Source organism: Eufriesea mexicana, unplaced genomic scaffold (genome assembly GCF_001483705.2).
Source record: "Eufriesea mexicana isolate 0111107269 unplaced genomic scaffold, ASM148370v2 scaffold654, whole genome shotgun sequence".
Lineage (NCBI taxonomy): Eukaryota > Metazoa > Arthropoda > Insecta > Hymenoptera > Apidae > Eufriesea > Eufriesea mexicana.
Window position 1 is genome coordinate 1,445,462 of NW_016908877.1, and position 27,799 is coordinate 1,473,260.

Consider the following 27,799-nt stretch of genomic DNA (forward strand, 5'->3'; position numbering starts at 1 on the left):
CATGTACTAAAGACAGACACTTTACTTTTCAAACTGTCGACATGTATAATTAAAAATTCTTGAACATATTTGCCGATTGAATATGTTACGAATAGCATCAATTAATGTACAATATTTAATGAAAAATATATATATTAACAAATTTGTTCATTACCAAATAAACAAACAACATCGAATGGAGTGGTCTCCAATTTTATCGCATTACTTAGATGGTTTCTTTATATTGCTCTTCGTAGACCTTTACTTCGTTTTCTCGTATGAGTGTATAATAGTAATAATAATCATTATTATAATAGTAAAATGAAATGTAAATTCGTAAAATATACGTGGAGCATCGCGGCTGAACGCTGAATAGTTTTCTTAAAGTGTAAAATCATCTTATAATGTACTTTTTAAATGAATGATTACTATAAAAAAGTTTGTCGTGCTCGTTATTTGGTAACCAAATACAGCAGTTCGCACTTTTTCTACGAATTATATCATAGCTTAAAGCATAATGCACTTTTAGAGCCAGGTAACGAATACCTTGCAACAAGTACCATTGCAACTCGTGTATAGATCACACTTGAATAAACTAAACTTTTGAGTATATCGATTAACCTTACAATTTTACCATAAAATTAAAATTTAATATTAAAAAGAAGATATAAAACAAAAAATTTTAAAAAGTAAATAAAATTTTATTAAACTCTTGATTTAAAAATAAAAATGTTAATTATAAATAATAATAATAATAATAAGAAACAAGAAACGCGAAATAAAATCATTAATTGAACTATGCACGAAGATGCACGGTGTTTATTTATCAACTTGTTGCCGATATCTAAATTTGCACAAAAGGAAGCATCGTGTGTGCTGGACTATATAATATTCGATTTCGATTTTTCAGACTTATTCTTAAAGTTATTACTTCGTTTTTATATACACATATACATATACATACCCAACAGTATGTATGCACATGTAACTATCAATGGCCTGTCTCTAAAAACGGTTGATTCGCTTCGTGAATGTATCGCAAAATTATCGAAAAAAATACTGGAAAGAAAAAAGAAGATAACTTCAAGAGAAAATATAGTCGATTCTCGTTAAGAATTAAGAAGATACGTTAACGTTTTGGAGTTACTCGCAATCATTAAAAAGTGATAAATATAAAAAAATGCCTCTTAAAGATAAATATAGAAAAAATACTAGATTATTTTTACGATCGTAAAAGGACGAATCGATCGAAAGTTACGATCACCATAGAATTGCCATAAACTTATCTTGCGATTTTTCAAAAATTTAACGAAATCTGCAACAGTAGTCACGAATCGCGTAATTATCTGCTTCGTTACAATATTAAAATTTCATTCTTATACGTTTTAATAAAGCATTTCTTTTTATCATTAATCGTCAAATTTCATTTAACACACTGAACTACTACTAATCTATCGATCAATTGTTCTTAACGTCTTAACGACCTCGCTATCTTTTTCGTTCAAACATGAAAAAAAATGTGTCGCTATTTTTTTCTATTTACAGTATTTATAGAAACAGAGTTTAATGACTTGCTAAAATAAAAGAAAAAAAAAAAAAGAAAAGAAAAACAATTTCATTTTGGGAATTATTAATTTTTAAACTTTTTCTGACTGTATATATGTAACGAATATGTACTTATTTCGCAAGTGTATGCGTTAAAATTGCGTTAAAAATTTATAAAGGAAATATTGGCCTCTCATGTAGAATATAAATATTGATGTACAAACACGAAGTTAATTAGCGTTACAGAACCTTTACATTCTTTTTTTCAAGAATTCTTAACGATATGATATCAATATATAATAATTATATTAAAATTAACGCAAAATTGTAACAATAGATTGAGAACATTGTACTGTTTGATAAACTTTTTGGAGCTTTCTCGTGCTATTCCATAAAAAAAGTTATAACATATTTTGATTATCTATATATACATATACATACATATATACATATATCTACATATATATATATATATAGATATAATTTACATATATATATACATATATATGCTATATATACATACATATAGAATGATACATATATATATGCTTATATATACATATATATACGTACATATATAGAGAATGGTACATATATATATGTACATATATAAACGATAATATGGCGAGAGTATCGTGGCGAAAATTATGCTGGACACCAAAGGTTTTATGCGAAAATGGGCTACTTACTCCCCAACAGCTTAAACATTTCTGTTGTCGTTATCGTCGCCGCCGTCGTCATCGTAGTTACACTTTGTTTACGCATCACATATAAACTTTACTAAAATAGTACAATCTAATCGAGAATATATAGAAAAATTGAAAAATATACAAGTTATAAAACACATAGAACGTCATTCATCAGGTAGCGAGTGACTTACGAAGTCCAACTATGTTTTTCGTTACATTGCTATCCAAGTATTTTCTTCACCTAGGATCATGTATCATAGCATACTCATCCTGGTTCACGAAGATTTTTATGACCTCCACTTACACCTTTCTCGTACCCAATATCCTTCCTTGTTTTCTTTTTGACTCATAAAGCGAGTAAACTTTACATCCTGCTACATTGAAATCACGCAGCACCACGGCTTCTGTACAAATTATCCATCTACTATATATCCTTAATATTGTATCGCACACATTCTTTGGTATCCAACAGGCTTCCCCACGCCGATTTCGAACAAGTGAACGGACATTAGTCGTGGTATGGGCAGTGAATGAACAAGCGAATACCAATATTAAATGGGCAAACTCTCCCACTGAGGTGCCCATTCTGGAAGTCGTCAATCCACATTAGATGGCGGAGCAGCGTATCTACTCCGTGAGTCAGAATCTCCGTCACAAATATACTTTCCTGAAAGTACACAAGCAAATGTATTCACTCTATAATTTATGAAAACAAGGAAAATATATTTGGATATATCGCCAAAATTAAGAATGGTAATGAAACAAATAAATAATGCTAAAAGTATAACAAATATATCACTTACCAGATACAAATCTACGCTTTACTAAACTTAATCTATATCCCGGGCCTAGAAGCTCGAACTCAACTCCAGATAATGTGGTCCCTTCGCAATTAAACTGTGTATATATAGTTCCTTGGTTCCCTGGCCCGTGCCCAAGTTCTACTCGTGCTTTCAGAGAACCTACACCGTTACCTTCACTATGCTGTGATAGTTCTGTGAACTTCCACAGTACTCGATTCGTCTCTGATAACCACTGAGCCTGAGGTTTACTATTCAGTGACTTAAAACCTCCGTCTATGGGTGCAGCCACATGGAGGTTCAACAATGGACTCGGAGAAGCCATAGCGCGACTATTATATTTATAATCAATCTGTAACATCAATAAACCGCTTATTTAATAAAAGGTTGCAACACCAATAGATCCAGAGTAAGTACCTTAAGGTCGGTATGAGTCGTTTCGCATTTCCAATAGGCAACCAGCTGAAAAGGACATGAACTTGCGCCCTCTTTGCACTTGATCTGATATTTGAGTATGTCTACATTAAAATACGAAGCCGAGGGATTTTGCTCAGCCTGTTTGCGTAACAACGTAGTTAAGGCACTCATGTTGAATTCAAAAATTGTACTGTCGACAGTTGTTTGTGTAACATCCCTGTATAAAATATCAACATTCAGGCACCCACGAATAATTCCATTATTATTATAGCTATCCTAGCATAACTTACATGCTGACGAGCTGATTATTAGGGAACAATTTTTCCAATCTATTACTATTTCGCACGCGAAAAGTTAGCTTCGCAGGACTTGGATTATTTGCCAGCACGGCGACAATACCGGCAGGGAAGGACAGCATCATATCTCCACTGAGCTTTACCTGACACCGAGTTTCATCGGTACCTCTAAAATAAGAGTGTACTATCTCATGGAAGGCAACTGCTAAAGGAATAGTGTCTGCGAGTCCTATCGTAAGCGGAGATGGACCCCTAGAAGAACCAACTCCAACACCGGCTGTACGGAACTCCAAGCTAGCCACGCTGTCAGCTCTAGATATAGTTGCCGGTGACATTCTACCCCTTGGTGAAGGACCTTCTCCTCTTCGGGACGGCGGTCTAGGAATGATAATAGAACCTGTTGGAGTGGAGGACGCGGATTGTTTAGGGGGTAAGGCCGGAGTGATATCTCCCACTTCCGAAAATAAATCTCCATCTGTAAAAGATGAAACCTCATGAATTTATGGACTCTCTCTCTCTCTATATATATACACCCCCCAAGTGAAATGGTACACATAATATACAAGATACACATAATGACATATTTTGGCAAGACACAGAAAGCGTCCCGATGAGCTGAGAGTACAAAAATGTGACTCCGTAAACTCACCAGGGAATCGTGGGTGAGGATGTGTAGGTGGTGCGGATTGTGGCGGCTGTGGTTGAGGCGTCGGTGACAAAGACAGTGGCGGAGGACTTTGCAATGACGCGTACGGATGACTACCAGTTGGCGTTGAAGCACTCGATGGTGTACTGCTAGGATTGAACAAGTTTAGGCCAAGTAAATCCGAGCTTGGCTTACCTCCTAATTGCTGTGACACTGACTGAGACCTTTTCATATGATGATCTGAGTCGGTATTCGATCCTCTGCGTCCCTGTTATATAATCGGAACCATATCGTTGGAGAAACAAATCTCTGAAAAGAAACACGGATGAAAAGGAAAATACATACCGTCGGTGCAGGCGATAAAGATAAATTTTCCACTGTCGCCCTAAGTTCGTCTACGCTGGCGCTCATCGGTGCTCCGCCATTGCTAAGTGGTTTTATTTCCACCCGAATCTTTCGTTCCCTTTCGTCTTCGGAATCGGTATCTGAGCTAGAATAAAATCCTTTTTCATTCTCCCACGGCTCTGCTTTCGGTCTAATACAGAAACCATCCTCATCTACTTCTGGTGTCGGTGTTTCAGACTTTCTACTGTCATCCTTATCCTCCCTATTATATAGAATTAGCGTGGTTCAGTGGAATATACTTTCAAGAGTTCCAGCAGGCCCAGTGCATCATACACGCATGTTAAAATTTCTTTCTTTCCTCTTTTATATGTATCAAAAGATAAATTATTAAGAATTATGTTATCTTTTTTTTTTTTTTTTACTTTATACTATAGCGATTTTAATTTGCCAATAAAAATTGAAAAAGAAGTATAATAAGGAAAATGCTTAAAATCAATTCCATGATTAAGTTCTTTGCATGAAACAGTTATTCCTCTATGTTAATTTTTTGGTTCATTTTCAATGATATATTTCTAAGTTCGATCATGGGATTGATCTTTGGTGCACTAGATCTGCTGAATGTGCATATACTGACAGGTCAGACTTTTCTTCTTTGTTGCTACTCGTTTCCACAATATCCTTCTTCTTTTTCGCCTTCTTTTCCTTTCTTTTTTCTCTTCTGCTGCGAAGAAACCCTGTTGGTTGTGGACACATGATATGTAGAAATCAAAGTAGCACTTAACTTTTCGTAGTAAATCTGAATACCCGATTTTAAAAGTTCTTGTAAGATGACATGTATGATATGAACGATTATAGTAGGATAAACTCTAATTTCTAATTATAATGCTGATATCAAAACTCGATAAAAATTATTTTCTCGTGAATCGTGCATAAAAATTAAGGAAGCTTATTTATTGCTTAAAAAGATAAGTAGCTTTTTAATTATACCGAAATATTAAATCTACAGAAGCGAAGTCTAATTTTATGTACACGCATATAAGAGAAATAATTTTTATCCACTAATTGCTCTGTTGAATATCTTAATTAGAACGACATTACTCTTAACACAGAGTAAAAGGAAGTGACTAAAAACCAAAACTAAAAAGCGGAAGAAACTACGTTTGCGGTGTCAACGTATCTGTATCAAAAGAGTTAATGTGAATTTAATCGAGAAATTAATATAAAATCTGCGACTCAATGACAGGTAGAAATCAATTTACTTTCCAAGTGTTTAAGGCATAGCGCAACGTGATTAAATATCTACGGATTAAACAAAATGGTCATCACCGAATCAACAAGTAGCAGATGCATTGTTTACGAGCTCTCTCTTTACAACATTCTCTCTAATTATGCTGATATAAATTTCTGTCTCACTTACGTATGTTTTTCAAAACTGAAGAAAGAATCACTTTTCGATATTTCTGGACTTTTTCAACTTTTGCTTTTTTACAGAAAATATTTTGTTTTTTCTTGGAAACGCATCTCAAAAGATGTGAACGGAAAAACATATCAGCACATCTTAAAACTGCTTACAGAGATTTGACGCCTACGTTAAATTAGGAAAAAAACTATAGATAAGGGATACAGAGAATAGCAAATAAGTATTGCACGTTACATTAGCAGAGGTATAAGAAAACCCATACACCATCACCATCAAATCCTATATAGATCTGCAAAAGTCCAATCTCTTCTTAAATTGTTTTTCTAACAATTATGTATACAACCTACGATATTAATATAAAAATACAATTTCTCAAGACAATTTATAAAATGTGTATATGTACATATATGAGGTTGCGCAATTTATTCGCGTATGTGTACCTCTTATGTATTTTTCTAAAAATCAGTAGAGCATACAATACATATATTCTGCAAGCAAGGATATTAACTATCAACATGCAAAATTATAAAGTGATGAGAATTTAAGAACAAAATATAATAAATTTGTACTATAATATCGAACATTGTATAAATTAATCGTATTCAATTTGGCATTACAAACATTCAATGAATTAAAGAGAGAAAAAGAAGACAAAAAAAAAAACAGAAAAAAACGAAAAAGGGAAAAGACATCGCGATACAAACAAAAATTTACGATAACTACATTGGACAATGATGCAATTAGTAAATAAAAAATGGGTTGCTTGCAGAATCACATTACGCTATATCGTGAAAGATATCTGCACTTGGAAAATAAATACAGGTTGCAAGTGAGCCATGCAGTAACAAACTCATAAGAATGGCTCACCTGAGGCTCCGTCAGTAGCCAACCTCACATTTTTATTTCAACTTTATCCAAATCCAACTCCCTTTATTTTATTTATTCTATGAGAACATGTGTTTATGATAAAGTACTAGAGAAAGTTTCAAAAATTAATTCAGAGTTGATCACTATGTTGTTTATATTCGTTCGAGAATTAAACTCGAGATTATCAATCATTTTTATAAGAGGAAGCAAAAGATAAGTTTATGAATGAATGCGCATGGCATAAAAAATGTTGCTATTGTATTGTATTACATTTTGTATAATTTAAATTTTAGAAACTTTCCAAAATTCAATTCTTCTTAAATCTAACTTTTAAATTAAGTCAATAATGTCTTTCCCATTGTGTGAGCATAAAATACAAATAACAAATACATATAAAAATTTTACAATGAATTGTGTTGATAGAAGAACCCCTTGATACAAGTTTACATAAAAAATTGTTAGAAAAACAATTTATATAAGTAACACTTTATAGAAAAAAATTGTTAGGTTGCTTGATTAGATTACCATGTAATTCTAGAACTAGAGCCTATTATCTAAGCAAGCTTTTTTCAGTGTTAGTCAAACAAGAACAAAAAATATTTCTTCCCACTAGTGTGGAATGTCTATAAAAATGTAAATCTGCTTTAAACTGACTGAAGAAATATTTTGAATGTGCTTCAAAAGCTAAGAATAAATTAATGTTACATAAATATCTCTCTAATTATCTGTAAATTAACAATAAATCATCAGTTATCTTACAGTATGATTCTATGCATATAACATTAATTTAGTGTGCTTAAACAATGTTAGTATACGTACATTGCTGATCTAAAAGAGTGCAGAGTGGAGGAACCATAATACGCGTTACCACTGTAAGTCACCAGATATTTTATTTAACCACATATCCTGTATGACCATAAAATAAATTATATTGGCAGAACTATGATAATGAAACTGTTACCAAATACCATAGATAGAGAACAACCAATAGAGCAAGATAAAGATAAAGGTATGTGAAAGGAGTGTTTCATCAAAGGTGGCCAATTAAAGTTGCACATAATGTTTTTTACATCAGTTCCTATTGAATAAATACTTGTTATTCGATTGTATTTTAATTAGATTATTAAGAAATTCAATATTTTCTTTATAATTAATTACACTTAAATAGCATTAAAAGAAAATTGATTGATGATATTTAAGATTATATATTCTTAATATTTACGAAAAGACCACCAATTAAATATTATTAGTAACAATGCAAGTACTTTTAAAACTCTATTAAAATAGAAAAAAAACTTGTTAACTTTAGTAGATATTAGAATTTCTTTTAAATAGTTTTTATAAAGATTTGAAAAAATGTTGCAATAAGCTATAGCAAATTACTATATTATATGTGTATAGATGTGTATAGATATACCCTCACCTTAAACACTTTAAACTAACTACCAAAGAAAGCAATATATTTAAATAAATTTCTTATATGTGTATATGTGTGTAAAATAGTACCATATAACCAATAGTCTAATAGTTACTATAAAATGCATGTAATGGATTTGGTAAAGGGTAAAGGTAATCACAATGTAAGCAGTTACATTTAGATCCTCTGAGAGGGTTCCTGGAGATGCTGGGAGGTGGAACAGCAGGAGGCAGGTTGTTCCCCTGAGGAGTTGCAGGTGCCGAACCAGACCCTGCTTGCTTCTGTTTGTCTGAAACAACACTCATTGCTTATATCTTTCAATGATCTGTGACTCCAATGGCCCTTTTTTCTTCATCTTGCTATGTTATATATTACTTATATCTATTAAAATTTGATTACAGTTTGCACTTTCAGTGGCATAAATAGCACTCCAGAGGGATGTTAGTTTAGTTAATATTTTATTATTTGAAGTAAATTGAAACAGGTTCTATAATCTCATAATAAAAACTATAGATAAATAAAATGAAGTTAATACTTATTACATTTTTTATCATCCTATACTCCTTTCATTACAATCACTAACATAAATCCAATATTTCAAATGAAAATTTAATATTAATATAAAGAAAGAAATATATTTATGAACCCCCTGGAATACATAATAACTTGTAATGTCATCCTCCACCTATTGTTAGATTATAACGCACAAGCATTGTAACACAACCACATAAGCATAAGTCAATAAAGTTGTTTCGCATATGCCTAGATCAATTAAATTTGTGATTGAGTGCTAAAAAACAAATTGGACAAGTGTATGTATGTGAATAGTAAAATAGTATCAACATGATAAATTAAAACTGCAAAATACATCTACCAAGATATAATGAGTTGAAAAATCATGTCAAATGTTTGAAATTGTTTATATTTTAAAAATTTTATTAATTGCAACATTTTTTTATCATTAAATTGGTTTATTTGTAATGATAATTTGTAATAATAATCAAAAAATACATTACGTCGAGGTAGATAAAAACTATTGCAATTAAAATATAATAAGATCTTGAAAATTTTATTCGACTTTGAAAACCTACCCTGGGAGTTGGACATGAACAGGTTGAGTAGCGAGGCAGTACGGCGGGAAGCCTTGGTGGCTTGTGCATGTGATAGTTCTCTATCTCTTTCATTCAGTCTTTCATTTTTTTTTTCTTGTACTGTCCCTTTTTCCTCATCCACCTGACAACCCTCCCCTTTTAATCCCCGATCGTTTTTTGAACTGTGAGTGTTACCAGCAACGCCTGTTTCTCCATTTGCTCCTTTTGATGTTTCCTTAGGTGTTTCAACATTGCTTTCCATTTGGGAATGACTGGTCATTTCTCCTAAACCCGTCATGATCTCTTCATATTCGAATGTACCTGATTTATAAAAAAATTATATAGAAAATACTAAAGTTTATTTTACATGTTACTAAAGATTTTACCTGGCTTCTCAAAACCTGTATATTTGCTTTGTACAAATTGTTCTAGTAATTTATCCACTGTCATGTCCAAACACTGCCGTTTAAAATCAATATGAACCTGACCAACTTGTTCGTGATTTGACTGTAAAACATCTGCATAAATATTTAAGAACTCCTTCATATGTTTTAAGTGTGTTTCCTCCACATCTTGAAACCGCTTAATAAGAAAAGAATAGGTTTATTAATATTGTGGCAGATCCATAAAAGAAATTTGGTAAATGATTGATAAATCAGATAAATACCCTGCATGCCTGTGTCATTTTAGTTTGAAAATCATTCCTTATGATCATGTATTTATCAACCAAAGTTTTGTAATCATCCTGTGCTTTTTTAAATTTAATCTCTGCTTTTTCTAATTCTTTCTGGCTAGCATTGTCTTTCCTCAATTTTTCTAATTCAAGCCCTTTTTGCATACGCATATCTTTTGCCTTATGTAAAGTCACAGTGATACTCTGAATACTTTGTACAACTTCCAAGGTGGATGATTCTTCTTCTTTTACCTACATGTTTTTTTGTTTTGTATTTCTTAACATTGTTGTTGTTAATGTTGTTTTTTGTAGTATAAATATAATTAAGTGTTGAAATCAGTTGCAAGAAGTAACATGTTAATTAATTAGTTATTTCAAATAATTATTTATCATTCTGATTTGATAAGTATTATCTTTATATCTTTGCAGACACTACTGTCAGAGAGAACCTAGTGACCTGACTGTGGGCGGATACTGATAAGGTAAAAAATATACAAAATGATTCATACTACTATATGATAAACAGTTGTAATAAATGCAATAAATAGAAAAATATACCATTGTGGCATAAAAAAGATTTAATTGACAAAATAAAATAATGAAATTTTATTACATAAGACATTTTATATGTTAATATAATCCACATTGTATTAGTTTATTAAATATGCTTAGCAGTCTAACATGCTCTACACTAATAATTATTTCAAAAAATAACCTAAAACTAACTTATTTCTAAATATTTAGATTAGGAAAGAAGGTTACATACAGCCTTGTGTTTTTTATGCAATTCATCTGTATATTTTGATACATCTTTTATTAGTTCAGTGACCCTTTGGGCCATTTGCAAGTGCAAACCAGCTAGCTTTTCTGCTGCACCTCTTAAGGCAGCCCAAACAGGTGCAAATGTTCCTTGTATACTACTGCTACTGCCAGCTTGTTTAGCTAGCTTACTCAGAACTTTATAATTATTTTCTTCTATAGTTGATCGTTCTTTTAGAAACTCAGCCAACTCCTTGCTTGCAACTGCACCATGCTTCATGTTATGATATAACACGTCAAATCCATTATTCTTTTCGCCCTTAAATTATAGAAAAAGTTCTTTTTGCCTAAATATTTTCTATCTTTTTTACAATATATTATTCTACATATTTTCATTTTCTATTCTTAATATAATGAAATAAATACTTTAGCATTATTTATTAATAATTATTAATATAATTAGAATATGATTGTTGCATTAAGAGAATAAAAATTTCATTTGCAATTAAAGTTATCATGTCTAAAAAAGATAAACTAAAACTATACTTAAGACCACTTAGCCACTTAACACTTGAACCATGATCATACTGTAAACTCACATAGAGTAGGACTCTTGAGTAACATCGGCGTAATAAACTGTCATTACATATTATTACTCTTATCATCCTATTGTACATATTACTTGTCACTCATGACACATGGTTTAATTTTTTATTGCAAACTTTACTAATAGAGAATAACAAAATCTTGTTATAACCAAATTAATAGAATTTAATATGATTTGTAAAAATTTATTTCCTTCTACACTTTTTTGTAAATTATTTTCATAAAAGTTAGAACGAAGAAGACAAGATGAATAAAAATCTTTTATTTTATAAATTCTTAAACACTACAATAAAAACTTTATTTTGTTCAATAAAAACTTAATTATATATGATATTTAAATCATTATAATTATAGCTTACACATAATAATCTTAAACAGACAAAATTTTAAGGGAAGCGAAAGGAAGTGGTAGCTATCTTATCTATACCATGCTTCTGTCAGGAAGACAATGTCATGACTTTCCAAAAATTTATGAATTCACAACCCTTATAATAAAATCATAGGAAATATTTAAATTTTTATATTGTTAAATTTCTTTAACTTATGAAAGGAACCTGAAAATTCTAATAACTTGTTTACAAATGGTATTTTTTATTTAATAGGCATTTACACTGCAATCATGTTAGGAAAAAAATATTCAAGATTTAGAAAATAGTCATATTATGTACATTAAAATATGTAAAACAGTACAAGAAGAAAATATAAATTAAATAAAATTAATAATATAATTAAAAGTACAACTTATAACGAAATATTCTAAAACTAATTAACAAAGCTGACAATTTCACTGTCTTCTACACTTAAACTATAAACATGCATAGAAAAAACAATACATATGTCAACGTGCAACCGAATACACATTCTTTTGTATTCTATCTTTTTTTTTACGTAGATTGTGGAGATGATGTGGAAACGAGATAACAGAGATGAAACGCGTAACCTTGCATTCGTGAAAAAGAATGAAGACAAGCGTGCCGTGTAAAGAAAAGAACAGGAACGAGGATGATTATGGTAAGGTGCAAGGAAGACAAAAGAAAAGATTTCATTAAGTGAAGCATGATAATATTTAGTCGGAAACAAAAAATTTTACGATGGCGTGACGTAAGGATGATCACGAGAAGAGTTCGTTAAGAGTTTACGCTCGAAGTAAAACGAAAAGGAAAGGAAAGAAGGTTTCTCTCCGTACCTAACCTAAATCTAACGAGGATGACATTCTGGGATAATAAGCGGAAAGACACTCACCCAAAAGTAGTCGGCGAAATCCACAGTCATGTTGGAACCGCGATCAGACCATCATAATTTATCTTCTGATGTACCAGGCCAAACTGCACCGTTAATAACGAATCATTGACACTCACATACACACACAGAGGACTACACGATGCAATGTCCGAGCCGTACAACAGATACGAGACGTAACTCAATTTACAACGAACCAACGTAACGTTTCGTGCTCGGACGTTTCGAGCAGAACGAGCGCGCTCGACCGCGGAGACACGGGTCAACTTATTTCAACTATCTTCGTTGCACGTCTTTATTCTTCTCCTTCTCATAAATGGTGTATATCGCCATCTTACCAAGCGGGAGCAAAGATACTAGCATCCAAAGTGGTCGGTAAGAAAACATCCTTTTTTCTCCCTTTATCACTGTGCCCTATTATTACAAATTCATAGAAATTAATAGTATAATATTGGCAATTACGACAATTGAATCGTAATCTAAAATTTATACATTTTATTTTCATTTTGGTATCGAAAATTACTTTTCATAATATTATAAATACTTTTACTGTTTATATCATACAAAAAATAATGATCACTGCAATTTGAAGTATAAATATTTGAAGGTATAATGTAATAATTTTTCGAACAGAAAATGAATGCGAAATATATATTTTTTGTCCCATTATTAACGAGTCTGGAATCGTTCAATTACTTTTAATAGCAGATTCGGAATTCAATCAATATTTACATCGTGAACGTGAAAATTATTCTTTCGGTAGCATTTAATATACATTCATATCGTATCTCGTAGTTAAGTGATTTACCACTTTCGAACAGCGGCGCTACTAAATGTCCAGGGCCGAGCACTTTTTTGGTATCTAACAAACATCCCCCACGCTTTTTCTTGAATTTTATTATTTTCAAATCGCGTATAAACACCGGAGGTTTACGATCGTACGAAACAATTACAGCATTGAATCGAACGATTGACTGGAACGTAACGTTGAAAAAAAAGACATCGAAGATAACAGGTTGTTCGTGAATTTCAGAAATTCGAAAGGGGCGGTTGTTACGTAGAAGGTCGGAGGACGGGAGGCGTGGCCTCGAATAATCAGCTCAGGGTAGTCCAGTGTCCTTGCGCATATCCAGTAGCTATACGTACACATGTAATATCGCTCACGTGTGTATCGTATATACGGAGAAGAGAGAAGTTTCGAGCATTATCAATCACTTTCGTCGCTGGACCGAACGGTGCATCTGTTCTCGCCGGCCGTCGACAGGTAAAACGACCCAATTTCCGTGGACGAGGATTACTGCGATGCCCGCAAACAAGGGGAACCTGTCGACGCCTCACAAAGAAAAATCCGGAAATGGTTTGACTACGGGTGCCTCCAAAAAGAAGAAACGCTGCACCGTTAAGCATAAAAGACATTGCAAGCAATATCTGGTGAGTGAGCGAAACGAAACGTTAATTCTTTGTCAAATGAACGGCCATATTGCGGTCGAGTCGAGAGCGACGCGAGTATCTTCGATATGCAATATATCATATTTATAAAATCTCGATACGAACACGATTAAATCATTAAGATATGATGAATTAATTAGAATGTTCGATTATATTTCTTTTTATTAAATTTGTTTAAGTCTTTAAGAAATAAATACGAGTGTAAAATTGGAAAAAGTTACGACGGTAGTGTAGGTTATGTGGCGCAGATGTCTCGAGTCGAAACACGTAGAGTTTGTTCACCTTTACTGATGCATGGTCGAAGTGTTATGGGTTGCAACGATCGATCGGTGCAAGCATGCTTCGGTGCCGGTCACGATGCAATTTTTATTTCAAGTTCCTCCAGTGATTTAATGCGCCACGCCGAAAAACGATCGAGTAATTTGCATATTTCTACGACATTTTTCAGACTTATACGTGTGATGTTCTGATTTTTTCCTTTCTATCGGTGTAATAAATTATTCATTCGATTGTGGTATTTGGTAAACGCTTATCTCGTACCGATTCGTTTCCTTCCTCGACACTTTTTTTATTTTTATTTCTTCTTTCAAATTGATATCGTTTTTTCTATTAACACGTTTAACTTATCTAACGAATATCCTTTATTATTGAATAAAAATGTTTTCCAATAATATTATTAATATTAATCAGTTTTCTTACTATTTTTCATACCTACACCTTTTTACATACATCTTTGTGTAAAAGAGTTAAACGATACCGTGTTATTTTCCATTATCGTTGGTACGTGATAAAATACTCGAATTGGTACGTGATAAAATTTCCGAAAGAAGAAGGATGGCTATCGCTTTTATTCGCGTTTCCGGCTCAATCCTCAGTCATGAGGGATTTCACACGATGTACCGTTCCGCGAAAATGTTTTATTTTTTTACGGGCCTTGCATTTGTATACCCCTTACCCCTCTATCCCTTCGACAGTCGAGTAGGTTGTACCCTCTTAGCACCTGTACAATTGCTCCTTTACACGTTATATAAATTAAACACGTTCCAAGTTTGCGTGTCTTCGTTGCTATGTACAAGAGACCATTGGTATACACACGCACGTGCATATATAATTACATATAAATATAGATGGAGAAGGCACAGGAATGTTTTAGCGTATAAAAGAAATAAGAAATAAGACGATAATTGCTAGGTCGAATTACTTGGTCGAGCTAAATCGAGAAGAGTCCGTTTAGCTTAGATCTAGAGTAAGAAAATGGAGGATTTTTAGCGGACAGTGTGTATATCATATTACAAACTAGCGATCTGCCTGCCTCGTATTAGAAACTTAGGAAGCACGTATTGATTTCTAAGAATGCCAAGAAAAAGAGGTTGGTGCTGATTCGGCGAGAACAAAAGACGACACCAATTCCACTTCTGCAGTCCACTTGAACCACTTGCTATTATGTCTTGTAGGTGCAGAAGTTGGCAAAGCCGTATTGGCTTACCTATGTGAAAAGATTCCGGAGACACTTTCTTATTTTTGTAATTTCGCCGAATCGTTTAAAATTACCCACGTTGTTGGTCAAGTATAACCATGTATATAGCTTTCCAATTGTCCAGAGAAAACGTGGTCGTTGTGCGTTTGACATTTACGATTGCGATTGATAACGAACAACAAAACTAGGAGTAGGGAGAAAGAATCGTTGAAGCGACGAAAATAAATTCACGGCATATGGTGTACAATTTTTTTCTTTTTTTCCATTTGACACCAACGTGTACTGGATGCGACGTAATTCATGCAATTCGAGCAGGTGCCGTACGTGCAACCGAACGTGGTTGCAGTGAACGGAAACGGAAGTCGAGCGTAACTTATCATCGGCAAGTGCAGGGTACGCGTGTACGTGCGGGGTCACGTTCAACGCTATGCTTTATTGAACTTTGCGTGTCGACGAAACGTTTCTTCTATTCCTCGACTCTTCGGTTCATTAACGCTAAAATTAAACGCGTTCAATGCTTTACCGAACTCGATCGATACGAGTAACTTGGTTATATTTTGCAACACGGAACGATCCTCGAAACTTTCCACGATGTTTCCTGTCAATGTAAAATATCGGTGTCTCGTTGTTCCTTCTAAGAATTCACAGGAATAATATCCATGACATTCTGTCGAATCTCCTGATAGATTATACCGATTTCACCGGCTGATCGGCGATAAATTTGCAAAATAGGCGTAGAACGGCGCGATACTCGGCTGAAGATTTTAATTAACCCACTTGCGGCTGCATAGACGCCGCCTCTAGGCTCGGTTCATTTTTAACGAGCCGTGGTGGTTGGTGGTGGTAGGATTCTCGCGGAGGGGAATTAAATCGAGCCGTCGACGTCTGCTCTTTGTTAGATATCATAATGTCCTATAATTTCATTATTTTCCCTGCTTCTTCCACCCGTCTGAAATTTCCACGGATGAAAAAGCGTCGCGCTTCCGGTATTGTCAGCATCTCCCTTCAATTAACCACGAAAATTAGGACGGTTACCTGCTTAAGATGGCAACTTAGGAAACAACAATGCCAGCGCACTTTTTTCCTCCTCTCATTTCCTTCTCTTTTTTCCCCTCTTCTTTTTCCTCCACTTTTTTTTCTTGCCACGGAACAATTTCCCTCCTTCGGTATATTTCTGCCGTGTTGTCAAGGACACTGGACGTATTCCTTTTCTTCTTTCCCTCCTATTCGCTGCAATTACGGTAATTAGCTGCAATCAGTCTACTGTTCACATGAGGATCAAACGGGTACGGATAGTCTTTTCGACGTCTCGCGTCATAGCTGAACGACGAGTTTAGATGAAACAATTAGAGTTCTTTTTTCGTGGTTACCTTTGGACGCCAAGTATCGGGGACGAAAGTACTTAATAGACTTCGAATATGTAATAGTCTCTAAGGAGCACCCAATTGTTCCAGTCGACGTATATACGATTATTTTCTGTCAAAAAAGAAAAAAAAAGAAAACATGAGAGAGAGATAGAGAAGGGAGACAAAATGCTCGAAATTCATGTTCACCCCCAGGGACATGATTTCGACGCTAGCGTAAAGGATTAACTGTATCCGGCAAGCTGCATCTACAATAACGTTTGTACCTCTGTATTCTATGTCGAGTTGAAGTATACACACACAATCTTAGAAGCATGTTGAAAGTCCAGAAATTCGTGCCTGCATACACGATTGATCAGCTCCTGTATCCTAGTCGCAAATAGTTTGTCGGTGGAACGTATATACACATGCGAATATAAAATTCAATGCTTTATCCTGTAGCTTGCACGCCATGCGATACGGCCGCGTGGAATTATAAATATTTATCCCGCAGGTAAGTATAAATTTCGCGTGTCGTCCATACGTATGCATTCGTTTCTTTCCCGCCAACTCGTGAGTTAAATATAACGCACGAAGAAATTTCGCGATAATTGCTTGTCGTTAATTCACCTATTCTCGCGCGCATGCTCGTAAATTTCGCATCGAAGAGACAATGAAGTTCGTGAAAATAACACGTATCGATGTTTTGCGATATTATGGGTCTTAAACGGTGAACTCTAGTTAAATTTGGCCAAATCTTTCGTTCCATAGGGTTGTTTAAGTTTAACAGAGAACTATGAAAACGTGATTCGCATAACGAAGAGTAAACGCTAACTAATTTCTGGTCCTTGCTTTATCTACTTCTTCCTTAAAGCTATGCACTTTAACAGTTTCCATCCACTTTACGTGGCTGTGGCCGAGCCACATCTCGAATTAATTACAGAGTAACCTGACGTCTGAATGAAACTGACTGAAGGGCGAAACTGGCATAAACGCGTTAACCGGGAGAATTCGTCAGCCAATTATCGGTTCCGGCTGTATCCGATGCATCGTTGTACTCACCGATCTAGCCGGTGTGGGTACTCGCCGGGTTTTATCGACTAGTCGAATTTAACCCTTTCAACGTGGCACATATCTCGCAAATTAAAACAAGTCGTAAGTCTAGCAATTAAACTCACGGTTCGATCCGTAACCTACTCGAACGGACGTTAGGATTGCTTCTTTCGGATGCAATCTGAGATGCATTAATGGGTCTTCTGCACGATCGATCTATCCAAGACTCGCGGGCAGGGTACGTAGACGGAGTATTTCCATTTCTACTCGCAGTTACGTTTGCACTATCGACGGATATTTTGCCCCAACGTCCGGTACACAGTGTCTGGTCACCTAAGATAGAGAAATTCGTGATTATTTGGGTCACGGATACGTTATTTAACGCACATCGTGAAATATCTACGTGCCGGAGAATATCGCTGGAAAAGAGACTTTGGGTCGATGGGAACGTGCTGCTCGGGAATGGTTGGCAGGCGTGTCCCTCCAGCCAACGAAAATAAGTGTTTCACAACTAAACAGGATATATTACGCGGCGTTACGTAACGATCATCCCTTCGAGAGATAACTCGATTCGCATCCCCTTTGCGCGTTTCTTTGGCTACCTTGCAGAGACGAGGAATCTTCTCGAGGTTGCAGGGACGTCCGGAAGTAGCGGAAGTAGACGTAATTGATGCACTAGCAATGGCTGCGATGGTAGAACAGTCTCGATCGAGACTCGAGTGCTACGATTCCAGTGGGTCGTTGCGATCAGATAGGAAGTTCCACGTAATAATGCCGAGCCTCGTGGAGATACAGGATACTCGTAAACGGAGCGAATATCCATCGTCCTTCGGTGTCTTCCACGTTCCCCTATCCGAGCTACACGAGATACGTATCGGACTCGGTTTTACCCTCCGAGTTAAATCTCGCGGTGTCATCTGTGTACACTTTCTACCCGTGGTTTCGCCAGTTTAGATTCTTCCTGCAGCCATAAACCAGTTGGTTTTTCTGGTCGAACAATACGCAATATCAGTCGGCTGAAGCCGAACGCGGCTGTACACAGGTGGACGCAATATCGAAAACGATCCGCGGATCGCGGCGAATCCCTCGAGCGTGTCTCGCCCCCTTTCAATTCGCGCATCGGCCGAACCATTATTCGTGTATTCGAACAATCAGCATGCCCCTCGTAACCCACATCCCCGACTGCGTGTCCAAAACTTACGGTACGAATTTCGACCATGCTCTCCATTGTCTTTCGCCCCCGTTGGAAAATGAGGAAAGGGAAGAGGAAATAAATATAAAATGGAGAGGGAAGGAATAAAAAGGAACAGAGACAATCGTCGACATGCCGGTTTAGAGAATAGGAAAGAAAAAGGGGAGGAATTTTGTCGAAACGTGAATAGCGAGAAATATCAGGAGCAGCGGTCGAAGTTTGGAACGCCGCAAACGTGCCTATATCTGCATCCGCAGGAAGGTTAGCAGCGTCGCGACGCTGGCCCGACATAGTGGCGCCGGCTACGCGAACGGGTCGACTAACAGCCGGTAGGGGGAGAAAGACGCACGATCGAGTGCTGCCTAACGCGCGTGGTGCAGCTCGCGAGGGTGGGAGCTAGCCAACGAGGAAGAAGAAGAGGGAAGCGTCACGGAAAAACGAGGAAATGACGAGCGCCCGCCAGGATAAGACGATGGAAATTTTACAGAGGAGATTCCTGGTAGAAGAGAAAATGTATGGACAAATACAAAATGTATACGAGGATTCAGCATAGTATTATCTTTATCGGGCACCGTGTGCTCCTGTGCACACGGATTTCGCGTTAACGCGATAAGGGTATCGACGAGATCGGTGTGTCGACGTGGAACAGGGAAAAGGTGTAAAAATAAAATTCCGGAGCATGGGGCAAAAAGCAACTTTGAAATTACGCGCGTGTAGATGAAAACCGACGTAAATACCTGCGTCGTAGGCCAATTAGATTCGCGAGGTAAAGCTTGGGAGGAAAGAGCGGAGAGTATCGTAGGATACAAGGTTGGTTGTGCGATTTAAATGACGGAGGAATCATTAGGAATGTAGGAGGGTAAGATCCAGGGGTGCAAGGTTTTCGTCACGGTTGAAAACGCATGTCGAAAATGTATGTATACCTGTGGGAGACTCGAGAGGTAGAAGCGACATTGGCGGAGGAAAAGGCGACCAGGGGTTTTCGCCAAAGGGGAACGGTAACCGAAAGGAGACCGAGAGACCCTTAAGTATATGAAACAAGAGAGAGGAAGAGAGCGAGAAAAACGGAAAAAGAGCAAGACAACCGACAGGGAATACACATGAGCGAGCGAGTACAAAGAGAAAAAGAGAGATGGAATCGCGTTGTCGCCGGTACGGAGGTAAAGATCAACGGGAAAGGGAGACAAAAAAAGAACGATCGTGCGAAGAAGAAAGAGAGGAAAATAGGAGGAAAATACCAAAAAGGACAACGTTTGTTCGTAAGACGAAAGAGACAGGCAAACCAAAAGGGAGTGTACCGTCTCGATAGTCTCGCTAGACGTCTCGACAAAGGTGGTCGAAAGGTAAGGGGAAAGAGGAAGAAGGAAAGAGGAAATAAATAAGACAAATGTAAAGGAAGAGAGAAAGAGACAGACAGAGACAGTGACGTGAAAAAGAAGAATCGGAAAAATCGTGGAAAAGTGACAAGGAGTCGGAAGTCCGATGCAAGGAGTAAGGAAGATAGAGGAACGGTAGATGGAAAGAGAAAAGGCAAGGAGAAAGGCGATGCGAAGGAAAGAGCGATAGAGAAGGAGGAGAAAAGAGAGGGGACTGGAGCGAAGAAAGAGAGAGGAAAACAGGGAGTAACGTTGCGGACTATCGACCCGATCCGGTTGGGCGCCTGCGCTCTGGCAACCCCTTCTACCGTCGGGCCGTCTCGCCGGCGACGCGGCGCTCTACGCAACGTCGTCGGTGCGATCGGTGCGACGGTGGGACCAGTGCCTCTCACGATTCCGTTCTCGCTCTGCCCTCCGTCTCGTTATTCCGTTCGTACAACGCGTCCGAGTGTTACTTTGCCATCCTCGCTTGTAATACATAACGTTATTTTATACATACATACATATATATATAGATATATATATTTACACACACGTATATATATATATACATACACATATACATCCGTACATGTGTGCGTACATATATATACATATATACACGTATATCTAGCTATTTCTCTCCTTTTTCTCTCTTCCGCTTTCTCTCTTTGTCTCTCTCTATCTCTCGCTTTCATTTCTACCTGTCGTTACTTGGCTTTCCAGCCGATCACCAGCACGAGTTACCAAAGTTAGAGAAAGAACACCGGAGAGACATATAGAGAGAATCAGAGAGAGAGAGAGAGAGAGAGAGAGTGTACAGAGCCGAAAGACACCGGTACGTGGCAAATGACCGTTGTTTTCTCGTGCCTTCGTCTTTCCCGTGTGTCGTCGCGTGTGTTGCGTTGAATCGACGGCCCCTTCCGACCAAGGCCGCTGCCTCCGTTGCTCTCGTTCCGGGGCACACGCGCGTTACTAACACGCACGCACGTACGCACGCGAAAAGATTGCTTCCGGATGCGGTGAATTTCAGCCGGTGAACATCACGCCGGGCCACAACACTCTTGGGTGCGTGATCCGCCAGCGAACCGCCGTCACGAGTTGATACCAGCCTTTCGGAGAAGACGATCGTTGACGGACAGAGAGACAGGAAGAGAGAAAGGGAAAGAGGATAAAAGAGAGCCGAGGAAAGAGACAGATACGCGAAAGTGGTGAAAGTTGAGGAAGAAGAGGAGAGCAAGGATAATATACTAGTCTACGGGACGAAAGCAGGGAAGCCCTAACGACGGAGACGATGGAGTGGTAGGCTTCGAACACGACCCACCCTTGTCTTGCTTTCCGGTCCCCATCTTCTCATCTCCTTCTTCCGCTCTCGCGTTTTCTTTAATTCCGTGTAATCCGATTGCTATTCCTCCATTCGGATCGTTTATGAGTGACGATAAATCTGACAAAATTCCAACCAAATTCCGTGTGCAATTATTTTCTCCTGTCGAGTTCCCCTGTCATTCCATTCTGTTGAAAGATCACGACCGGCTCCTCCCTTCTTAATTCGATTGCTTTCGACCATTGGAATCGATTTAAACGATACCTCGAACAGAACGTTTCCGATCGATCTTTATCCCCGATGGAATCATCGCGAACGAACCTTTTGCATCGGTTATCCGTGAAATACTCGGCGCGATCCATTAAAAAATCGATCCGAAAATCTACTCTGCACACCTGAAAATCCATAGACCTGGTAAATAGCGCAGAGTGGCAGAATTCGTTCCGTATGCGATCGCGAGCAGACGCACTAGTGCAAAGGGTTAAAGTCCCGCTGATGTTGCACCCTCGAACGAGCTAGTGTCGACACCTCTTCCTTCCCTCCTTCTTCTCCCTCCTCCCTCACTACCTCTCCCTCACGCCCCTTTTCGCTGTAGTACGACACTCACACGTTATTTCTCTTTCTCTGTTCTTTCTTTACCACTTTCTCGCCACATCGCCACGCTGGTGACTCGCACACCGGCGCTCGACGTTCATCGCGCGCACGCATGCACTGGATACGAGCGCGCGCGCGCGTGTGTGTGCCCGTCTGCCGCCCGACCACATCCTCGTGCATGCGAATACGTACGTATGCATACGTACACTCAGACGGAGCACAAGCCGGACGTCCGACTACCGTTCGCGAATACTGCCTTGAAGGGAGAAGAAGGAGCAGGAGTAAAGCCACGGGCGGAAGAAGAAAAGGAAGAGAAGGAGGTAGGAGGAGGTGGTAAAGTGGAGGTGGTGGCGGTGGAGAAGGGAAGAAGAAGCAGGAGGAAGTGAAGCAAGTGTAGCCGCATCGTCGACGCCGAGGAGCCACGTCCTCAGGAGGAAATCAACCTGGCCTGACGACTGTGTCCGTCGTCTAAACGGCCCCGTCGCTACTGCAGCGGCTGTGTGTCACTACTGTTCCACTGCCCCACACACCGCGGCCTCATGATTGGTTCATTCTGGAACCTCTGTCGTGCGTGCCCTTCAATGCCAATTGACAAGGTGAGAAACTGTCCGGGAGATCGTTGCATCGCTCGTGGATCGTCTTCTTCGTTTCCGTAACGGTACTTTCAGAGCGTAGATTCGTTAGAAGAGGTTGGATAGCCTGGCGGGGATTCCCTCGAAGATATTTCAGACAGCATATCCGTGAATGGTATCGTAAGACGTGCTATAGCAAGAATTGGCTTTCCTCCGTCGTTCTCTCGAGGCCATTTTTCGATAATACCACCACGATGGTCCTTTCGACGAGAGCATAGGATAGCTTTCGATATATCGTCCGGATCGATAGTCTCGTGAGAGGAGTATGTTTCCCACTCGCGAGAGAAATTATTAGAGAGTTATAAGTCGCCGGAGGTATACGGTGAAAGAAGGATTCGATTCCGTAGTTCCTTTCTTCTTTTATATCCTACGATTCGCGATGGAGGGGTCGATGGAGGAGAGTATCGCGCAGACAAGTACGCGATCGAGAAATAATTCTCACGAGTTTGCTATTCAGATTCTCGCCGTGCTGCCTCGCCATATACTTTATCTCGACGACCGATATTATCTGTGTATCGAAATCTCTGTGTACGATGGAGATTTAGCCGAGGGGATCCGCGGCTTTATTGGATGAGAGGGGAAAGTTTGACTAGCACTCGAACTCGACAATCTATTGTCTTTCTAATCGAGACAGCCTAAACTTCCATAGTTTATTCTCCTCTACCAGTCGGATCAGCTTTCAACGTAAAAATGTCCAAAGATCATTCGCGATAAAAGAATTGCACTGTTAATACAATAACCACGACTACGAGATGTCGATAAGAGCGATGATAAACGTTTCGAATCATCGATTTGCGCTATCTTGTATCGAATAGCTCTAGCTATCCAAGGTTAATTCTACACGTTCTTTCTTTCGTGGGCAAATCTCAATGCCCAGCAGCTGCACTTTCATCGAACCAGCCTATTGCGTTTTATACGTGTAACTTTTGTTTCACTCGCGTTCGTGGAAACCGCTTTATAGCTTTATCGATCGTTCCTTCGAAAGCCGAACTCCTTTTATCCGTCTACGCTCGAGACAACACGTGTTTCCGCAACGCGATACACGCTATCTTCCTCAATAACCTCGTAGTTATTAACTGATCGTCACCAACCTCGTCGAAGCAGTACACGGTTCCAAACTTGTCAATTTTTCCTTCACGGTTTTCGACTGAAATCTTCCATTAAAATAAAGGATTAAAGTTGCAATTCCCATTTGCGATCGTGCACGGTATTTTGCCTTCTAACATTTCGTCGTATCTCAAATTGCTTCAACGATAATTCGAGTTCCACGAGACAACCCCTATGCCTCGCGTACAAGAAACTCGAGGACTTTCGAACAATTCTTCCGTGGAAGTTCACGAAGTGCACGCAGCCACACAAATACATGCAACAGAGCCTGGGAATCGAAGGTAGCTGTGCTGCTGGTTCGATTTTCCAGCCGAAGAAAAGGTCGACTTATTCGAGCATGGAACTTTCTCGCCAGCCTCCTGAAACGTTCCTTTCTCTGTACGGGAATTTGACAAATTTTCGTATGATAAAGATAGCCGATTTTTCTGCGAATCGGCAACTGCTGAAATTATCGGCTGCTTGAAAATCAGGAGTGGACGTTCGATAAGTAATACGCATTACGGATTATCGGTTAAAGGAACCAATCATCCGCGTGCATATTGTTAGAGACGGACAATACGAAGTTGGACATTGATCGACGGTGATGCGTTTGGACGGAAATTATTTTGCAAATCTATCTTGCTTATCGAATTGATAATTTCTATCATTCCTAGAATTTTCGATATCATTCGATTATTCACAGTGGCACCGATTCGCCAGGAATGCATTCGAAATCAATTCGTTTGGAAAGTGTTCGTTCAGACATCTTCCATGCTCGAGCATGATCCATACACGAAGCACGTTATGGCATGGTTCGTTGGATATTCAAAATCTCGAGAAATGGGCATAGTCCGATACCCTGTTACTTCTCGCTCTACCTCTTTCCGAATTCCTTTTATTGTTCTCCACGGACAATAAAAATGACACACTGGTGGAACCCGATGCTCGACTTTCACGCTTCCTGGATTAATTCGGGTGCGAGGGCGAGAGGGTAGAAAGGGGATCGGCTGTTCGCAGTGCGGTTTTCTTCAGCCATGGCTCGTAAATCACGAAACTAGAGAATTGGTGTGTTCTCGCTATCGGTTCTTGTTCGATTCCTTTCCTTGCTTGCTCGCGATGAGACCATGCCTGAAATTTCAAAATTATTTCTGTTAATCGTGTCAAATTTTCGACAAGAAAATTCGCTCCGTTCGTAGAGCCAATACTATCTAATCGAAACCTACCTCGAATTCAAATTGAACAATGGATCACATTTACGAAACTTTCTCGAGTAACTTTACGAATAGCAAAATGAAATAGTTAACCTGATTAGCTGTGTCAGTAGAAAATCTAGATTGCTCTCTGACGAATGTTAATTTTTAACAAGCGACATCCAGCTCGCGAATCTCTCTTCTACCAGCCATGTAGAGAAAGAAGGACGGAAAAAGAAAAAAGAAAACAAATAAAAAGAGACAAAGAGGGGCAAAATTAATGGTCCGTGGTCAAGCGGTATATTCTGTAATTACACATCTCGTTAGATCGTAATCGGTCGCATGAACAAGTAGATGACTGTTTAATGCTTCATCATAGAGCAACTTTATCCGGGAATTAATCACAAAGAAAAGGCTATAAGCTGGTACAGCAGAAAGGAATAGTAACGTTTACCTATTATTGTCATCCGATTGTTTTTCCGGCGTCCATAGTCCCTTTCGATAAAAAGAACTTCTTTCTATCACTGATAAACATCTCTCTCCCTCCGCCGTCTCTCTCTCTCTCTCTCTCTCTCTCTCTCTCTCTTTCTATTTCCCTTTCTCTTTCCTTCTCTCTTCCTGTTTCTCTGTCTACTTGGAACTGGAGCATCGACTGTGTTTCCATGCACTGCTAGCCGATTACACGACGAAATTAGTTTAATGTCAAATCGCGACATGCGGGGAACTACGACGGCTGGAATGCTTCCCAGTAACGTCGTTTGTTTCCTGTTTCTTCCATCTCGCCGAGAAGAAAGTCCATTTGTTCACCGACTCGCTGACACGATGACAAAAAGATGCGGCATATCGATTTTTCGACGAATACGCTCGCCGGTCACCTTGTCGACTAATAAAACGCCGCCACGTTATTTCCACGAAAGTCGAATTAGCAAACTGGGACAGAGCTAAGGTGGTCGATAAAACCATGATTAATATCTCTGATCTCGTTATTATTTTTATAGTCAATTTCGAGTCTAGACTTGTACCTCTGGTATGCGAAATAAAAATTGACTGCGCGTGTAAATCGTCGTGGCTGCGTTTCGAATGTAAGTGCGGTCAATACCGTGAATCTATATCATGAAACGTGGAAATAATTTATCCCTGCAGCGAAATACGTTTCAAAACTTTCCATAATGCCGATCGATTCTCCGTAAAACTGTTCAAACCTCGTGTATTATATATAATTGCACGGTGCATTCGTCTCCTCTCAGTCGTGTGGAAATCTATCGTCGATTTGTCAAATCGTATCTACAGTGAATTGCCGCGGTGACCGGACATTTTAAGGTCGATCGTGAAGATAAGAAACGGAGTATTCAAAATGCGGCATAGCATCGAGTTCGACCGATGTTTCGCCCCGTCACCTTCAGTACGATCGTCTAACACAATTCGCATGGCCGGGCGTCATGAAAAGTGGTAGGAGAACACCGGCACTGCGCCACTCTTCGTTCGTCGATATGCACTATCACGTGCACCATTCTTCTGTCCGACGTACGTTGACTTTTACTACTTGCTCGGCCAACCACGGCTGCAATGCGCAACGTTGGCTAAATTAGACGAAGGGTTCGTGAAACGACCCTTTCGCTAGTCACGGTAAATGGGATAATAAGCTTGGTTCGCGTTAGGGGAACATGGCGAAACATAGAGGGAGAATACTTTCTTGCTTTTGCTTACCGTTTGGAAACAAATGTTGACGTTGAAATAATCAGTCTTTGGGCGTCGCGTAATTGCTCCCTGTAAAGAATAATTTCAAAATTAGTGGAATCTTTCGGTGGAATATTTTGGGGAAATGTATTTTTAAAATCGGCTTAAGATTCACGTTGCGTTACTCATAAACCTTGAAGAAACCGCGATCATCAAGGGAAGTATTTGAATAGGTATCAGGTGATAGAAATCAGGTTACTTGGCTGTAGGCGTTTCAACTTCTAAAAATCGCATGTAGAACTAGGCCTCGCGTGTGCACGATTCATTATTTTCGTAGTCAGAATTAACCCCAAAGAACAGTGTTGCGATATTTATTAACTTGCCAAGAAATAATCATTTAAGACTATTAAAAGAGGAAACTTACGAAATTCACCCTTGCATGCTACTCGTACCAAATTAATCATCGAATCTCCAAACATCCTTTAAAGATTCATCCTCAAACTTCTTGGTACAAATTCATCCATTTTCAATCTCCGAACTCGTGAACTTCGAGTTCCTCCTGAAACAAAGTACGCGCCACCGTGTCATTCATCTTAAAAAATCCTTTCAACATTCGTTCCCCAACTTTTCGAATAAAA

The 27,799-nt window shown here is 38.3% G+C and overlaps 2 protein-coding genes across 15 annotated transcripts in view; one reads left to right on the forward strand and one right to left on the reverse strand.

The window, feature by feature from the left end:
• Positions 1-2,153: 2,153 nt before the first annotated feature.
• On the reverse strand, positions 2,154-12,840 carry LOC108546537 (F-BAR domain only protein 2). 7 transcript variants are annotated; one of them, XR_001890139.1, is made up of 14 exons: positions 12,793-12,840; positions 10,952-11,263; positions 10,180-10,437; positions 9,899-10,094; positions 9,513-9,833; positions 8,597-8,710; positions 5,352-5,451; positions 4,718-4,979; positions 4,376-4,640; positions 3,721-4,201; positions 3,431-3,647; positions 3,017-3,365; positions 2,405-2,880; positions 2,154-2,319 (listed from the first exon to the last, which is right to left on the reverse strand). XR_001890139.1 is itself a non-coding variant. In XM_017898664.1 (14 exons), the coding sequence occupies exons 1-14, from the start codon at positions 12,820-12,822 to the stop codon at positions 2,810-2,812; spliced, it is 2,904 nt and encodes a 967-aa protein (XP_017754153.1). In that variant the 5' UTR covers positions 12,823-12,840; the 3' UTR covers positions 2,154-2,809. The 7 variants fall into 7 exon arrangements, 6 of the variants coding, with proteins under 6 accessions (XP_017754153.1, XP_017754152.1, XP_017754155.1 ...); XM_017898664.1 differs by having other exon boundaries at positions 2,154-2,880; positions 4,376-4,518; positions 4,591-4,640; XM_017898663.1 differs by having other exon boundaries at positions 2,154-2,880; positions 5,361-5,451.
• Positions 12,841-13,085: 245 nt separating this feature from the next.
• The window catches only part of LOC108546538 (mucin-5AC), a 40,748-nt gene continuing 26,034 nt past the window's right edge, over positions 13,086-27,799 (forward strand). For 6 of the 8 annotated variants that reach the window (XM_017898668.1, XM_017898675.1, XM_017898676.1 and 3 more), the window contains exons 1-2: positions 13,086-13,164; positions 13,823-14,220. In XM_017898668.1, the coding sequence (XP_017754157.1) occupies positions 14,092-14,220 (129 nt within the window). In that variant the 5' untranslated portion in view covers positions 13,086-13,164; positions 13,823-14,091. Of the gene's footprint in view, positions 13,165-13,822; positions 14,221-20,868; positions 21,151-21,691; positions 21,961-22,562; positions 23,173-27,799 lie in introns of those variants that run through there. The other 2 variants (XM_017898672.1, XM_017898673.1) reach the window with 2 other exon arrangements.

Excerpts from the sequence above, each read along its gene's own strand:
- LOC108546537 (XM_017898662.1), bottom strand. The coding sequence starts at position 12,822 with ATGACTGTGGATTTCGCCGACTACTTTTGG. Across the intron at positions 3,366-3,430 it reads CGACTCATACCGACCTTAAG|ATTGATTATAAATATAATAG; the intron begins GTACTTACTCTG and ends TTGATGTTACAG. Across the intron at positions 2,881-3,016 it reads AAAGCGTAGATTTGTATCTG|GAAAGTATATTTGTGACGGA; the intron begins GTAAGTGATATA and ends GTGTACTTTCAG.